The 16,632-nt window shown below is 45.8% G+C and overlaps 1 protein-coding gene across 2 annotated transcripts; it reads right to left on the reverse strand.

The window, feature by feature from the left end:
* Nucleotides 1-12: 12 nt before the first annotated feature.
* LOC6525215 (putative uncharacterized protein DDB_G0291608) lies at nucleotides 13-15,371 on the reverse strand. Of its 2 annotated transcripts, XM_039372956.2 has the most exons (4): nucleotides 14,880-15,371; nucleotides 1,580-4,205; nucleotides 1,362-1,492; nucleotides 13-752 (listed from the first exon to the last, which is right to left on the reverse strand). In XM_039372956.2, exons 1-4 carry the CDS (start codon nucleotides 14,880-14,882, stop codon nucleotides 666-668), a joined length of 2,847 nt encoding a protein of 948 aa, XP_039228890.1. In that variant the 5' UTR covers nucleotides 14,883-15,371; the 3' UTR covers nucleotides 13-665. The 2 variants fall into 2 exon arrangements, with proteins under 2 accessions (XP_039228890.1, XP_002101053.3); XM_002101017.4 differs by lacking the exon at nucleotides 13-752 and having other exon boundaries at nucleotides 1,229-1,495.
* Between the last annotated feature and the right edge of the window lie 1,261 nt (nucleotides 15,372-16,632).

Raw genomic sequence — 16,632 nt, forward strand, 5'->3', positions numbered from 1 at the left:
AATCGCAGCAAGTCAATCGTTTATATTAAAAGTCCGATGATAATTTATTTGTTTTATTCAATCATACTTACAAAGTAGAGTAGGTACATTAGAATGACTTTGATTGCTTTCATTTTTATTCGATCATTTGTTGGTTTCTTCATTTTTGCTATATTTTGGTTGCACATCAATATTATAACGTTGTCAACCCGCCTGACAACCCACTCTTCGCATAGATTGAAATATAGATATAATAGGTAATATTTATACATAGAACTACAACTAGTGAACGGAAGAGCCAGAACAAAAAAATACAGCGATTACTAATACACACACAACAAAAAAAAAAGGCAAAAAAGGGAATTGTGTATACAAATCCTTTTTCGAATATATGTATATACTACAGGCAGCTCCACTCCTTTGGTTCTCTGATCCTCCTCCTCCTCGTGTGTTCTGCTCATAAAGCTACCAAATGCGAAAATACTCTAACTTCGAATCGGGACCTCCTCTCATCGTCGCACTTCCAAGGACTTTGCTCCACATCTAGCTTTGATCCTCTCTCCTCCTTGCGATTTGGGTGGCGGAGGGCCTGGAGGGGCGGCTGGGGTGAAATATATTACAACAGGATGGGCGGGGGGTGTGGTTCTGTGTGGCTCCGGGCGCCTTGACCTTGGTCCAACCTTGGTCTATCTGGGCGAGGGCGACATCGTGGGCCTCGCTGTGGGTCGCTGAAGTGCCGCCGCCGTCGGCGCTGCTGTCACTATCGTGTTGACCTGCGGTGTGCGATGTATGGTGGGTGGTGGTGTTGCGTGTTGGGTGGCATGGTGTGGTATGGTGTGGTATGGTGTGGTATGGTGTGGTATGGTGTGGTATGGTGTGGTATGGTGTGGTATGGTGTGGTATGGTGTGGTATGGTGTGGTATGGTGTGGTATGGTGTGGTATGGTGTGTTATGGTGTGGTATGGTGTGGTATGGTGTCGTATGGTGTGGTATGGTGTGGTATGCGCGTGGTATGGTGTGGTATGGTGTGGTATGGTGTGGTATGGTGTGGTATGGTGTGGTATGGTGTGGTATGGTGTGGTATGGTGTGGTATGGTGTGGTATGGTGTGGTATGGTGTGGTATGGTGTGGTATGGTGTGGTATGGTGTGGTATGGTGTGGTATGGTGTGGTATGGTGTGGTTTGGTGTGGTATGGTGTGGTATGGTGTGGTATGGTGTGGTATGGTGTGGTATGGTGTGGTATGGTGGTGGTGCATGTGTGTCATGGTGGTGCAGTGGTGGTGGGTGAATGGAGCAATGTGGGTGAAAGGTGTGTGCGGTGTGTGTTGGAGACAAGAGAGAAGCTCGATTACATGTCTAGACGAGGTGAGTTGCGATTTACTTTGGAGTTTCCGTCGATTATCTCCACGGGCTCCGCGGGCACATAGGCGGACAATCCCATCAGCCCGAAGATGTCCGGCGTATAGTTGCGCAGCTGCGACGAGCTGGTGGGCGTGGCCGACTTCACTTCGCCTGCTTTTGTGGAATAAACAATGTAAAGTAGTTAGTTTGGAGTGACTATTGTTACTATTGGCTAAAGGCATATGCCTTAATCCTCACCTGGAGTTGGTCGCATCCGTGGAAAGCGCGGCGCTGGCGTTTGGTATACGGGCCTTGGCGCCGAGGCGGAGGCCACATGGCGATCCCGATGCTCCTGATGCCGTGGCTGTGGCGTGACCACGTACACCTTCTCGTTGGTCTGCGGCAGAATGGCCACCTGGGCCTGTTTCCACAGCTCCTTGGGCGCCGTAGTGCTGCGCACATAGAGTGGTGTCACCACCGTTGTCGTTGTGGTGGGTGCGGCTGTGGTGGTGGTGGTGCTGGGCGGACTGTGGGTGGTCATGGCCGACGTGAATCTCGGTCGCTGATGGGCATCGTAGTAGTCGAAATGAAGGCGATTATCCTCGATGGGCTGGAAGCCCTTCGATCCCCGTTCGCCCAGCAGATGCAGTTGCTCCAGATTGTTGATGGATGTGGACAGATCCCTGGCATCGGTGGGTGGAGCGCCACCCAGCTCGAAGCCCTCGCCCCGTGTGGTTTTCGACTGGCGCTGCGATACCGGCGCTGGAGTTGTGGTGGTGGTGGTCAGATACTCGGACGGTATGTGCTTGGATCTTCCACGAATCGTGGGTGTGCTGGGTCGGTGCGATAGCGAGTTGTACTCCTGCTCCGTCCAGCCATCGATGTTCTTCTGCAGCCGCGAGATGTCCACACCCAATCCCTGACCAGGCAGCCGCTTCGTTTCCCGTTCCCGCTTGAGCAACTCCCGCAGATTGGTGGCCAGGATCTTGGTCAGGTATTTGGTGGTGCGTCGCGAATTGGGTGGTGCTGTCACTGTGGCTGTGGCCAGCTTGGACTCCTGCTGCTCGTGGGGCTCCTCCTCGAGGTCGTTGCTTTGGTGATTCTGGTGATTGTGGTAATTGTGCTGGTGATTCGGCTGATGATGCGGATGCTGCTGTTTCAGGGGCGTCCAGCTCTCGAAGGGGCGTGGCCGCTGCTTGGTGGTGTACGGTATGATCACTTGCTGCGGACTCGGCGGTGCCATGCCCGCAAACTGTCCACTGGCATCGATGGCACCGTACGTGGATGTGGGCGTTGGTGGCTGCGTGGGCGTGTACACCTGGCTCACCCGGAAACTGAGATCGGCGGGATCGCGAGTGAATGGCCGTCCTCCGGCTCCTGCCAAGGGGGCGTGATTGATGGGCGAGTCCAGCAGACGCTTGGGCGTTTCCCTGCCCCTTCCGATGCCCTGGCGATGCGAGTGATGCACTGCAGCCAGGTGGTTATTCAGCTCAATAACCGGCGCCGGTGGTGGCGGTGCCGGAGCTGTTGTGGTGGGCAACTCCGTGGTGGTGCTATACAGCAGTGTGCTGGTTTCATCCGGAAACTGCTCTGCATAGTAGAAGGATTGCTCCTGCTCCTGTTCCTGTTCCCTATCCTGCTCTTGCTCCTGCTGCAGCTGCTGTTGCGACGAGGCCGCTGGATAGTTATCCGCCGGCGGTGGCTGCGTGGTGGTCTCCGCAAAATGGCCAATCTCGGTGAGCAGCTGCGAGGCTGGCAAGTGCTGATGCACCTGGCCACTGCTCAGATCCTCCAGTTGATAGCGCACCGTGCTGATATCCGCCTGCAGTTCCTGCTCCTGGGCCACCTCCTGGCTGGGTCTTTGGCTCGAGCCGAGATCGATGGCATGCGACTGCACGAACGTGGCTGGGTATTCCACGGAGGTCACAAAGTCCGTCACCTGATGGCTCTGCACAATCTCAAAGCTGGAGGTGCTGGCTGGCGGCGCAGGAGTGGGCAGTGGCAGGGAAACCGGCACGGGTCGCACTTCCGACTGAGCCACTGCGTTCTCCTTGACCAGCGATGCTGGCACCACTGGCCGGAATGGCTGGGCATTGTACAGCGGCGGCAGTGGCACCGCCAGGGGCAGGAAGACACTCTGTCCGGAGCTGGGACGGAATTGCACCGCCCGCTGGCGTTGCTGCGAGGCCTGGGCCACTGGCTGCTGCAGCTGCCATGTTGCGTGCTGCTGCGGAACGGGTTGCTGCTGCTGCTGCGGGATGTGCTGCGGTATGTGCTGCAGTTGCTGCTGCTGCGGAGTGATGTGTTGCAGTTGCTGCTGCTGTTGCGGAATGTGCTGCAGTTGTTGCTGCTGTTGCGGAATGTGCTGCAGTTGTTGCTGCTGCACTTGCAGCTGCTGCGCATGATGATGATGCTGTTGCAGCTGGTTGTTCAGCTGCTGCGGATTCGGCTGATGCTGCTGCTGCTGCCCCACCATGGGCACCCAGGGATACTTGTTGCACAGGCTGCACGGCTTGCCACCCGCATCGAAACCGGAGACCGGCTTTGGATAGGCATAGCTCAGCGAGTTGGTGGCACTCAGCTGCTGATCCTTGGACGACTGGCCGCCGCCGCCGCCGCCCAAGCCAAACCACCTGGCCACGCGGGTCATGAAGCCGGCTTCGGGAACGGAAACGGAAACGGGTGCAGTGGTTGGTGGAGAACCCGCTGGAGAACCCGCTCCGGCGTGCGAAAGTCTCTGGGGAACGGGCAGTGGTGGCGGCACCAGATGATCCGCCGGCTGGGCGGGCAGTGGCGATCGGCCCGATCTTACCAGGGCCTGTGCTGTGGATGCCGCCAGCCAGGAGGCCAATACCAGGGTGAGCAAGGATCGCCGTTGGAGAGCCTGGAAGAGCGAAGAGCGAAGAGAAACAGGGTGAGTTCAATTGAATGCCAAATTTCACTTTCCATCGCATAAATCCCAGCCAGACGCCAACGATCCAAATTTATAGAGAGCAGGCGATCCGGTTGCGGACGCAGATGAAAGATGTGCCACTGCGTCAAGCAGCTGATCCGGTTTAGTTTTCACGGACTTGCACTTGACACTTGGCAAATCAAGAAATCCCACGGAATAAATAAGCCAATTTAATTGGAAAAATTGAAGCATGAAATTCATGTTTTAACTCTGCGATTCAACTAATTATTATCAAGTAACAATAAATAAATGCATAAATAAATGAATAATAGATAAAAGGAAGTTTTCAAATCATTTAGTACATTTAGTGAAAATACCACATCACCTATATATAAATTAGTTATGGGAGCTTGGAGGCAACTTTCTCCTGGTGGGTCGGGTTGGTCAGTTGTCCAAAATTGTTAATTAGCCAAGGCAATTGGCCACCAGCTACTGGCCAACTCCCCTCAACTTCCTTTTCGCACACAAACATACAACTGACCGCAACATTCGAGTAAAAAGCCAAAAACATCTCGGGTGATGACTTCCTCCATGACTTCCACTCATGTGCATCTCTAAACGACAATTTGCCATTATTTATGGCCATGATGTTCATCCGTTGATTGATGGCCAGCTGGCTGCACTGCATCCGATGCAATGCGATGGATGACCATCGAAGACCACCCCCTCACAAGGTCGGCGCAAGGTCAACAGATAGCTGGGTAATCAGGCATCAACAAATTTATAAGTGTGGGAACTAGGGGATTGATCTATGAAGCATACCATTTCATTTCATTTATAATAGGCTTTCTACATTGGAAACCCATGAAGCAATAGTTATTCTTCATTAATTGTATTAAACATATTCAGCTGGCAAGTTTTCACAATTGTTAGCTTAGGCGCAGATCGTGATAGCTTTGAAAGAAATCGCGAAGAGAGTTTGTCCCCTAGAGTGATCTCCCCGCCCTCTTGACCCAATCCCCATTCAATCCCCATTGAATCCCAAGCAATCCCAAGCAACCCCTAGACCTGCAACCCAGTTTCCCAGTACCCAGTGAGCGAGGGAACTAATTATGTGAAAATTAGCTCTCATTAATGTGAGTTGAGTTATCAATAAGCCAAAAAAAAAAAATAAGCCAAAAACGTAGACAGCCGCGAGAGTTAACAATGGGCGTTCACTTTCCCATAATTATTATGATTTTATTTTATGTGTTTATTCAGCACGTCGCCCATTTCGGGGGTATACTTCCATGTAGAGCCCATGGAGCAGCAGAAGCTGCGACTTAGCTCGGCTCAACGTAATTCAATTATGCCCGCCGACGGCGCGGGCATCAAAACAAAAGCAAATCCGCGGGGGCTACTAATGCCACCAAAGCCACTGCCACTCAATCCCAGTCTCTAGTCTCCAGTCTCCATCCTCATCTCCATCCCACTGCGCTGGAATCCAGCTCGTCCACATGGCGATGTCGCTGGGTTGGCGATAAATCGAGGTCGCCGCAATTTGAAAAGAAAGTGAAATTCTGCAACTGTTGGCAAACAACCGAGCAGCTGACAGATGGAGGAGTCGACTCCTACACTCAGAGAATATAGATGCCTCTGTATTTTACCCTAATTTGTAAATTAAATATTGTCGTTATATTGGTTTATAATCAACCAAGTTAGGAAATAAGCTTTAAAACATTCTGAAAGCCATTTCATGCGAAACAATCTTTCAGTGAGCACTTATAAGTTGATTCCATCTGCAGACACTGTGGAGTTACCAAACAAAGCCCTAAATAAACAGCGTTTGCGTATAATTAGCAGTCATGGGCCAGGCTTTTCGGCACTCTTTTCGCCAAGTGAGGCGCCCCAATCGGAGTCTGGGTATGGCTCTGGGTCTGGATCTGGTCTGACTGCGACTCTCGGAGCTCTCGGAACTCGCGGAACTCGCGGAACTCTGGGAACCGGCGGCATCAGGGCCCAAAAAAAAAAAAAACTCGTTTCGTGTCGATAATACAAGCAACTCTTGCAACTGCCGCCGGAGAGGACCTTGGCTTTGCACTTGAAAATGGCAAAAATGGGAAACTCGGGCCCATGGAGCTTATAGAGCCCATGGAGCCCATAGGGTTTGACAAATGGTGGCCCAAGAAGAAGGGGGAGCTCCACTGCACGCGATCCGACAATGTGCTTGGGAATCTTTTTGGGGGCAAATAACCAAACCGCAATTGTTGGTCCGTCATCGCATATCGCATATGAGAGACCGAATCACCGACCCACCGACCAACCAACCAACCAACCAAACGACCTCCCGCTTTTCAGCTGCATCTTCGCCGCAAAAGTGAAATTGTCGATAAAACTGGGCAGCTTTGCTGGGCGTCAGCGGGGGGATTAAAAGCTATAGGAAAAACGCAACAACAACTACACACTACTGTCACAGCGCGGCACTAGGTTTTCCAAACAACAACAACAACAACCAGTAGGAGTGTTTGCAGCAATATTTCACTTCGCACAACAAAAGGCAAAGAAATTAATTATGAAAATATACTCGTACTCATATCGCATGCGCCGTTGGAAAATATTGTTTGCAAAAAGGAAAAGAAAACCCAAGCGGACAGAAGCAACACAAAAAAAACAAAAAATATATGATAAAATAAAACAAAGTAATGGCAACAACAAATGCCATTTTATGGGCCGCAAAGTCGTCAACCGCCAGCGGACGTGGCTATGGAAATGCAGATGGTTATGGATGCCGCCACGGAGATGGCAGCTATGCCCCCAGCAATGACCCCATGAATGTGTACATACTCGTATGCATTCCAATTTATTGGGTTTCCAAGCCATGCTTATCCCGGAAAACCCAGGCTAGGAATGCTTTTAAATGTGATGATACATCTGGGTAATAATCCAAATAATACACTCTTTAAGTTGGCTAGCTTAAAAGATAGAAAGCTGGTTATACCCATTGCTCGTGGAGTAAGAGGTTATACTAGATTTCTTTAAAAAGTATGTAACAGCTAGAAGTAAACATTTCCGACCCTATAAAGTAGTTCTTGACTAGGGTTACCAAGGGGGTTACTAGGGTTTTGTTAAGTAGAATAACTTAGTTTTTATTTACTGTAGATGCAATGTGCTGGCCTAATCCTAATCCTCCCTATATATACATTAAACGCTTCGTAACTGCTACCTACTTTTACACGCGGTCATTCCTTTTGACGTTTGCTGATGGCTTGACACAAAGTGGTGGTAGCAGCTGACACACGTTGACTGTCATGTGCGACATCTCTTGGAACAGATCCAGATGCAGTGATTGCACACTGCAATTCTATTGTTTTTCCAATCGGCCGGATCGTGACACACTGCTTGGCAGGTAACGCCTTGGCCTCCTATCGATCCATTTATCTGGTCCATTAGGTGGCGCCCAACGTGGGACTATCAGGTCCAACAAGTGGCGCCCAACGTGGGGCCATCACTTTCGCTTCGTTTTGCTGATCAATGGCAGGCGTGTTTCTTGTGTTTCTAGTGTTTCTAGTGTTTCTTTGCTTTTCCAGGCAATCGAGAAACGTTTTCCGTATTTACGTTGGCCCACTCATCATTTGGGTATGGGTCGCCGTGGCGGAAACGTCTGTTGTGGTTGCTGTTGTTTGGACCGGCGACAGGTGGGGACTTGGTGACTGAGATCTTCCCGCTTCTTGGCGACAACACTTTTTCCAAATGAGATGGCACAAAATGCATGCAAAATGTTCGCCGTTTGCCGAATGTGGGACAACTGAGGCGACTGTGTCCGAACGAAATGACGAGTGACAATCCATAATTAATTTCACCAATATCAATCGCCAACGACCTCAGGCCTTTATGGTCTTCCATCATGCGCCTCTTATAACTCAAATTATAATTACGAATACTTTCGAAGTGACTTTTATCGATGATCGCCTTATCTCGCCTTCAGTCTGTCCGCAATTTCATTGGTCGACAGGTGTCTGTGGAATATTATACGAATGCTATCTCCGATGGCCAGTGAATAATGCGAAGTTATATGTTATATATAAATATATATATATATTAAATTGCCTGATTAGTTTTTGTTGACACTGGGCAGGAAATTGATATGGCTGCGGTAGCACGAACTCAAATATCAAAAACAGTTGTATACTTCTTAACTTAAATTAATATTTTTTATTTAGATCTTGAGCGTAATCCAATGGACTATTATTTACTATGTATATCTGCCCTGATTTCCCTGTTGGTTAATAATGGCTTGGCAAGAAGAAGATTTTTCATTGCCATACATTAATATCAATTGTGAAATTTCCAGCAGTAAATCAGTTTAATCACATTTTGCAGCGTGTGACGTGAAAATTGCACATGTTGATTCGCTGGCGAAAAATGAATCTCACCTCGACGGAAAACCAAGTCAGTGGGCAAGTGTTCAAGTGTCCAAGTGGCCATTGGCCTTGTCGCGACCTCAGAGATTCACTCGAATGTGGACAATTCATGGAGCTGGCTAATTTGATTACCAGTGCCCGCCACGCTCAGTTTCAGCTGGAGTTGCGGATCGCGTTGGGATTTGGGACTTGGGATGTGGAAGTGGAAGCGGCTGATCTGGAGACCAAAAATGCCACAGACATTTTCGAAATGTCTGTCATGGCTGGTGACTGCTTGCATTTGGTACATATGGTACATAATTGTGCGATGAGCAATGCGCAACTGCGCTGATGATTATAATGATGTTATATGTGTAGTAGTTATATTCGTAGATTCGACGCAATGCGGAATCGCAATTGTGACAGCACGCGAGGAATTAACAAGTTTCCACCCAGCATTTGTCGCATAACCCGATGGCTCCACATTCGCCAGTCATTATAAACAAATTAGTGCATTGTTTGCCATTTGTATGCCGTGCTGGTTGTTGTACGATCGATCGATCAATCGCCGTGCATTGCAATCGACTTTGCATAATACCCATCTATATATCCATCTATATATCCATCTATGAGTCTAGCCAATCCCAATCCCAGTCACTATACAAATCCCGATCCCGAGTCCCGGAAGACCGCAGTCGATGTCGATTGTGGTGTCTTGCTCGTCTGACGGGATCAATTACCGCTTTCTGACTTTCTGCTCCCTGGATTACGCACAATGTCCCACGGCTATAATGTAGATAAGATAAACAAATATGTGCGCAAAACAGGAAAGGATGAAAGTGAAATGTGTGGCCTGCGATGTGGAGGTTTCTAAAAAATAATATTAAATATGCATAGTATATACAAAGGTTCCCAAAAAAGGAAATGTCACATCTTACAAAGTATCTAATGAGTTACAATGCAAGGAGTAGCTACTCAACAATGTATTTTATATTCCATGAGAACCAAACTTAGAACAGTATGCCCACAAAAAGTGCGAATGATGAAAGATAGATGACAAATGACTCGTAAATTATCAAATCAAATCTGAAATCAAGCAGCAAAGCGGCAAATGAAGGTAAGGCGAAACCATAATTGTCCAAAGGTGCCCGTGATATAGTTACCTTAAATACCCACACATACATACATACATATATACATACATACATACATACTCGTATAGCGCCCCCTTGTTTCTTGGATCCATAATAAAATGGAGCAAAAAGCCATGGGGAGCCGGCATAGTAGTAGTAATAATAATAATAATGGCAACAATACCGATTCCCAAGATTGCCAACATAATCGGCGCATTGTGGACTTTATTGCTCCCTCTTTCCATTGTCGCTCCACTCACCCACAGGCTGAGACCCCCCCACCCGAGACCACCCTTCCCCCTTTACCCCCCTTTATATGAAGATGGGGCTCCTCCGAGGCGGTGTGATCATTTTGAACAATGAGAGCGGAGAAAAACTTGAATCGCTGGGGAGATGCTCGGGAAAAAAGTGAAAATTTGTCCGCGTCCAAAAATTATGCGCTTTTCACACGCGCTCCAAGTTTCGTCCAGTTCGGGGGGGGGCCGTACGGGGAAAGGGGGGGGGGGCGTGCCGCTTCACTCTCAACTCTCAACACTTGCGTGTAATTGTCGTGTGACAACGTGAGCTTGACTCCGCCTGGAAACCTTTTTCCCCATCCCATAGAACCGGTCCGGTCTGCCCCCCAACTGCACCCCAATTTTGTGGACCGGCTCGTCATCGTTTGCTTTACTTTTTGCACGGTTCCGGCGGAGAGCGGATAGCGGGGGTTCCGTGGAGATCGCCGGTATTCCGGCGACCTGCCTTGTGGGTTACTGAGGCACAGTGGGGCAAGGATAGTCAACAAAGCTGGCTAAAAATCATAAATTAAATGTTGCAATATAAATGGGAATTTATATTTGAGAAATCTGTTAAAAAAAAATGCAGCAAATATATAAAACTAAGGAAGAATTTATTTATCAGTAAAATGGCTGTTTAAGTTAATCAAGAATTTTGAAAAAAACCATTGTTTTATTGTGCTACAACACCTATAGACTTTTATGAAAATAATAACAAAATTGGGTGTGAAAATTCTAACTTGAAGATGAATTGGAAAAATATGCAAGATAAATCAGTAATTCAGTGAAAATATTTGTTGGCACTTTACAAAGCTCTTTCATAGAACTCGTGCCACTGTGCAGCGCTGAACTTGGCTGTTGAAAATCCTAAATAAGAAAGAAGTCGGCGGCATAAACTTGTAAAAAACAACTAGCTTGAATGAAAACAAAAGTAAAAGTGGTTGTTGTTGCTCTCATTGTTGTCTTAGACTTGAAGTTCACTTTTGTTTCTAGGCATTTTCCTTTGTTTTTCAGCTGCGTGTTGAGCGTTGGGTTTTCTGTGCTCTTTATTTTCTTTTCTCTACAAAGGGGAGTTGGGGTGTGGTGTGGTGTGGTGTGGTTGGTGTAAGGTAAGGTCATAAAAAGTCGAGCACCTGTCCAACATCATCCCCTCCCCAACCTTTCCCCCGCTGGCACACACCTGTTTCTTCTTGATTCGTGCGGTAATTAAGATCGTTCGCTGGCCTAAGTGACGCCAATTAAGTTACGTTGGTCAGTTGGAGTTTGAAGTCGGTGGAAAGAAGTGGGAGTTGGGGGAAAAAAGAGGTCGTGTTTCAGTTTTATACTTAGTAGTATTATTACTTTGGGCGTGCATTTTCTCACTGGTCGCTCGCTTTTCTCAATTTTCTCGCTTCTCGTTATGCAAGTTCTGCAAATGCGCCGCGATGGGGAAAATCTGGACATGCCACTGCTGTGGGAAAGAAAAGCCCATCTGCTGCCGCCCAAAATAAAGAAAAAACAAACAGACAGACAGCTTCCAATTATGAAAGTCGGAGGCTGAGAGACCGTGTCACATAAATAATCTGGCACTCTTCGTGGGCTGCTAAAATTGAAGTGAAATTGCAGCTGATTATTTAAAACTGTAGCTATTTCTCTTTTATTATCTTTCGTATTTGAGATTTCAGTTCCAAGATTTTCCCCAGCCCCACAAAAAAAAAACCACACAGATATAATATTTTAATTATGACTTAGTGTGGCTGCTAAAGCGATGGTCGCGCCAGATATTTTATTGTTTCGTTCGGCTCGTTAATTGCCAGCCATTGCCTTAATTGGCCCACTGTGCTGCGCATGTAACACACGGCGTATGCGTAATCTGCTAATCATATATCTCTCATTTATGTATACATATACAGGTATAAGTTTAAGTATAAGTATGCATTTCTCGTAACTGCTCTCGTTTTTGTCCATCTATTATACAATTGAGCGGGCGGCCTGGGATCGGAAATCGGTCTTTGGGGAAATGTAGATTTCTGATTTATTGCGATTTGCATAGAAAGGTTTCAATTCCCTTTGTCTTCCGTTCAGAAAAAACCAAGAAACGTACTTTCCCAAAATCGAAACGGAAGCGAGTGAGTTGCCAAAATGCTAAACTGACTGGGCGGAAAAAGCAGAGCAAAATTATCAAAGCTGTGTGATACAAATATTACGTTTCTAATTGTAAACTGAGTGATCTGAAATCTTGGGTAAAAATGTCAGTTATGGGAAAACTTAAGGGAATATATTTCTAAAATAATACAGGGTATGTCACTTATTATGTATCTGTATAAATATCTTTCAAGCCAAATAATATCTTCATATCTTTCAAAGTAAAACAGATATTCAAAGTTTGATATGTCAATTTGAATGCGCGTTTGTTAGCTTGAAAACTGGCAGTTATCTTTCATATTTGAAGTGCCATACATCATTTCAATGCCAATGAACATGAAATCGACGCATAATTAATTGAGATGTAGCCGTGCAACAATACCCTGTACTTAACACGATAGCCGGCAAATTAGAGGTTTGTCGAGTGCAAATTGAGGTATTTTACGATTTAGTAAGTTTCATATATAGTACATACATAGGCCCTCCTTCAGGGCGAGCAAAGCACTTGCCGTGAATTCAGCAATTATGTGAATTAGTTTTTCACGCAACGCTAACTATTTCCTTTTCGATCTACTTAAAGCGTTGACAGTTGGCTTCGGTGAATTAAGGTGCCATCATCGAAGGCGATTATGTAATGGGCGGCGAGCGCATTAACCAGTCATTGACACCTTAACCCTCCAGTGGTCCAGGGGGTTCAAGTGGTCCAAGTGGTCCAGTGATCAACGCCTCCATGGCTGGTTGCCTATTGGTTTTTACGATGCACGGCACAGAGCACAGCAATAAAGGGTCGACAAAATGCAAAACTATCCAAAGAGACATAAATCCAGGAATAATGCGTGTGTGTGCCGCCTCATAAAGTGCAATTCAACAATTACACAATGGGAATGGCCACGGTATGCCTCTTTGGTATGTACAATGCGTTGTGTTGATGATGGCTAGTGCTATGATATATTTGGGTGCCTAAAGACAATACAATTTCTGCACAAAATTCGGTGGTGTTACAATTACGTGGCATAAGCAAGTACTCAGTAACCAAACTATATGGCTATAATACACATATTCGTCATGCATCTCGCGTTGTTTTTCCCCCTTCTCGCCCATTCGAAATAAGAAACAAAAATATGTACAAAAAAAGAAACACAAAAAACAGAAATACAAAAAACAGAAATACAAAAAACTGAAATACAAAAAACAGAAAAACAGAAATACAAAAAACAGAAATACCGAAATACACAAATACAGAAAACACATATAACGAAAGACAAAAGCGAAACACTCTCTTTCGATTTTCGATTTCAATTACAATGCGAACACCACAATTACAATTGAAATGCACTCGACGCACCTGTTACGCGTGTTACCTCCACCAAACAGAGTTAACTGGGCAAACTGAGCCACCCAATTGGATGTGTGTAATACATACACTTAGCCATAATATTTTCTGGCTCTTGCGCAACCCAATTGCCATCCGTGATCGGCATTTCAGAGTTCCCGCGATCCATCAGATCCATCAGATCCACCGGACGACGATAAGGTGCGTAATGATCATGGATCACCCAAAGCCCTAAAAGATACCCAATTCGACCTGATTCAATTCGATTCGATTCGATTCAATCCGATCTGATCTGATCTGATCTAATCCGATCTGGGGGCCATGGGAAAGGGCAGTGCGCAATGAGTCGGGATTTTATTGGAGCACCGGCATCACGATCAATTTGGCAACTCAACTCAATGATCTGGTCGAAGATCGAAGCGAGCAGATTGATTAATTGGCTACTTTGTTGCGATCATTGATCAATTTGCAGCCATTAACCTTACAATTGTATTCATTGAATTATTGGCTAATGGATATAACATGAATCTGCAACTATAATCCTTTTCTATGAATATGAAATTGTGTACTTGGTGAATATTTGGGTTACAATGTAGTTCTAACTTTTACCAGAACTTATGTTTGTAGCGATCGTTCATATGTTTCTAAGGTAATAAAGCACCCATTACTTTTCTATTGTTAAACTAAGTTTAACGAGAATTATTTGTAGTTTTCATAAAGTAAAAGCAAATGCTCGTCTCAGTTAAGCGATACCATTTACCATTAGATACCATTTACCTCATTATTATTATACCATTATCATTTAACCATTTCATCCAGAACTCAATTTGCAAATGCAAAACCAGGTTATTTTACAAAGTTTAAACTCTACATCTATGAGCAATACCTTAGTGAAATCATCTCGAAAGATTTCAAACGCTTTAAACAATAGAGGTTCTTTACATTCGCATTAAAGCGTAAAACAATATTGCCCGAATAAATGAATACTCGTAAACTGGGTGGGTTTTATATTTATATTCCCAGAAATTTCTAGGCTGATTTCCCTTTCCATTGTCTGCGTTCTCCCATCGAAAGTGATAACTTTAGCCCACAGGTGATTTTCTATAGCCCAAATATCGCACAATCTCCAACTCTTAAGTGGCCATAAAAACCCGAAAAGTCACCGGGGAGCGAGAATCGCTCTGGTTCCCTCGCTGAAATCCTGACCTACGAGACCCCGTCTTCTTCTTCTTCATTTTCTCCGTCTTCTTCTTCTTCATTTTCTCCGCCTTCTTCTTCTTCATTTTCTCCGCCTTCTTCTTCGTTCCTCATTCGACTACGATCGTAAAACCGATTCTCCGCGGTTCCATGTGAAGAGTTCTTGGTAATTCTCGCCTCGGCTTACTTAGCACTCTGTATACTCGATTCTTGATTGCACTCACCATTGCTGGTAGATGATTTCTCGGGATAGAGATGTGGATGGATAGATCAGCCTCCTCCTCTAGTCGCTGAAGGTCGAACTCCTCTCCGGCGATTGATCTGGTTCTAAAACCCGGCGAGATCAGGTAAACCCGCTGGCTACCTGAAATTCCTTTGAATTTCGCTTGAGATTGGTTAACTAAACACTCGGCACTCGAACAAAAACGAAACAAAAAATCTGATTGTGATTTTGGCAACTCAACTTTTGCACTCAAAAATTTCACTTTTATCACCGAATCGCCAGGGATGCTGCACACATATACATGTATAATGTGATGTATTTTATATCTCCGACTGGAACTCCCGATCTCCCATTCAAAAAAACCGCCGACGAACGTACACAAAGTATCTGAGCATCTGAGTATCTGAATATCTGAGCACCAGAGTATCTTGTAACTGCAAACTCGAACTGCACATGCGCGCAGGCGCCCACGAACTGAGCGCTGGCCGTGGAAAATGCGGCAGGTAAGGCCGCACTGCCAACTGCGATCGAAAGAGAGAAGGAGAAAGAGAGAGAGAGAGTGGGCGCTCCGGAAAGAGAGATCCGATTGAGATTTGGCGGGAGAGAGCGGGATCGTGACGTACTGCCACTGCGACTGCTACTGCGACTACGTGAGCGGCATCCGCTCAAAGGCCACATGCAAAATGTTGCAAATATCTGTGACAACGACTGCGGCGACAGAGGAGGCACTTCGTCCACTTTCGGGGCCCTGCTCCGCGGATCGGGAGGCACTGGGGTCACCATCTGGACCCTGGGCTCTTGGCTCTGGGATTCGAGATTTGGGTCTGGGCTCAATGGAACGTGCCCGGGGGACACGGCTTCCTTGCAACACACTGCGATCTAAGTCTTACCTTAACTAAAATCTTTAATAGATTGGAATAATCACAGTCCCTAAATATGTGGGTTGATTTCAATGGTGATATATTCGCAATGTTACAGTTCCTAATTTGTATTTGGATAAGTGCATGGTTTTTGTGTTTTCAGCTACAGTTCAAAACTCAAAGAAATCCCAAATAAAGTTTAATGTTCATTTTCATCACTATCTAAATTCAGCAAGTAATATTCAAGCTTTTGCAATATATCCTAAAAGTTAGAAAGCAGATCTTTAACAGCGTTACTGACTGAAAACCTACTTTAATTCAATTGTGTAACAAGGATAAAATATGATTAAATAGAGAAAGCAATTAGGTAAACTAGTAAGGAAAATAGAACAGCTCAGATAGTACTACAAATATGAAATAAGCAATGTAAAACAAGCTAGGTTCAAGGCATTGAAAATAAGACCAAAGGTGTTTTCACCTCAAAAAACATAACGCAGTAAAGAAAATAGTCGAGTGACTGTGCGAGTTTCAGTTACGAAAAATGAGTTTAATAATGGGCATATTCGGTGACCCCTTTTGTCATAATAAATTTCAAATACACACAAGTCATGCGAGTCAAGGAGTAGGTCTCTAAAACTGATATGCTACCGATGATTATGACACTTGGCCAGTCAATCTGATTGCTTAAGTGGCTGGCTGCCTCAAGAGTGCCAATTCCCTTTCATCTGGAAAGTTTTCTGAAGATTTCCTCAATTACGGGGAGTCTTGGCACATTAGCAGATCGATGGATTGCTAGAAATGGCCATTCCAACAGCCCGTTACATCGCTTACATCGCTTACACCGCTAACACTCGCTTAAGAGTTGACAATTTTCTCAATTTCCAAATCATGATT

The sequence above is a fragment of the Drosophila yakuba genome, chromosome X (assembly GCF_016746365.2).
Source record: "Drosophila yakuba strain Tai18E2 chromosome X, Prin_Dyak_Tai18E2_2.1, whole genome shotgun sequence".
NCBI classification, from domain to species: domain Eukaryota; kingdom Metazoa; phylum Arthropoda; class Insecta; order Diptera; family Drosophilidae; genus Drosophila; species Drosophila yakuba.

What these genes read in the sequence shown, in the direction of transcription:
- LOC6525215 (XM_039372956.2), bottom strand. An exon ending in ACGGATGCGACCAACTCCAG is followed by an intron (nt 1,493 to 1,579) that starts GTGAGGATTAAG and finishes CCACAAAAGCAG; the next exon opens with GCGAAGTGAAGTCGGCCACG. An exon ending in TAATCGACGGAAACTCCAAA is followed by an intron (nt 753 to 1,361) that starts GTAAATCGCAAC and finishes CGCACACCGCAG; the next exon opens with GTCAACACGATAGTGACAGC.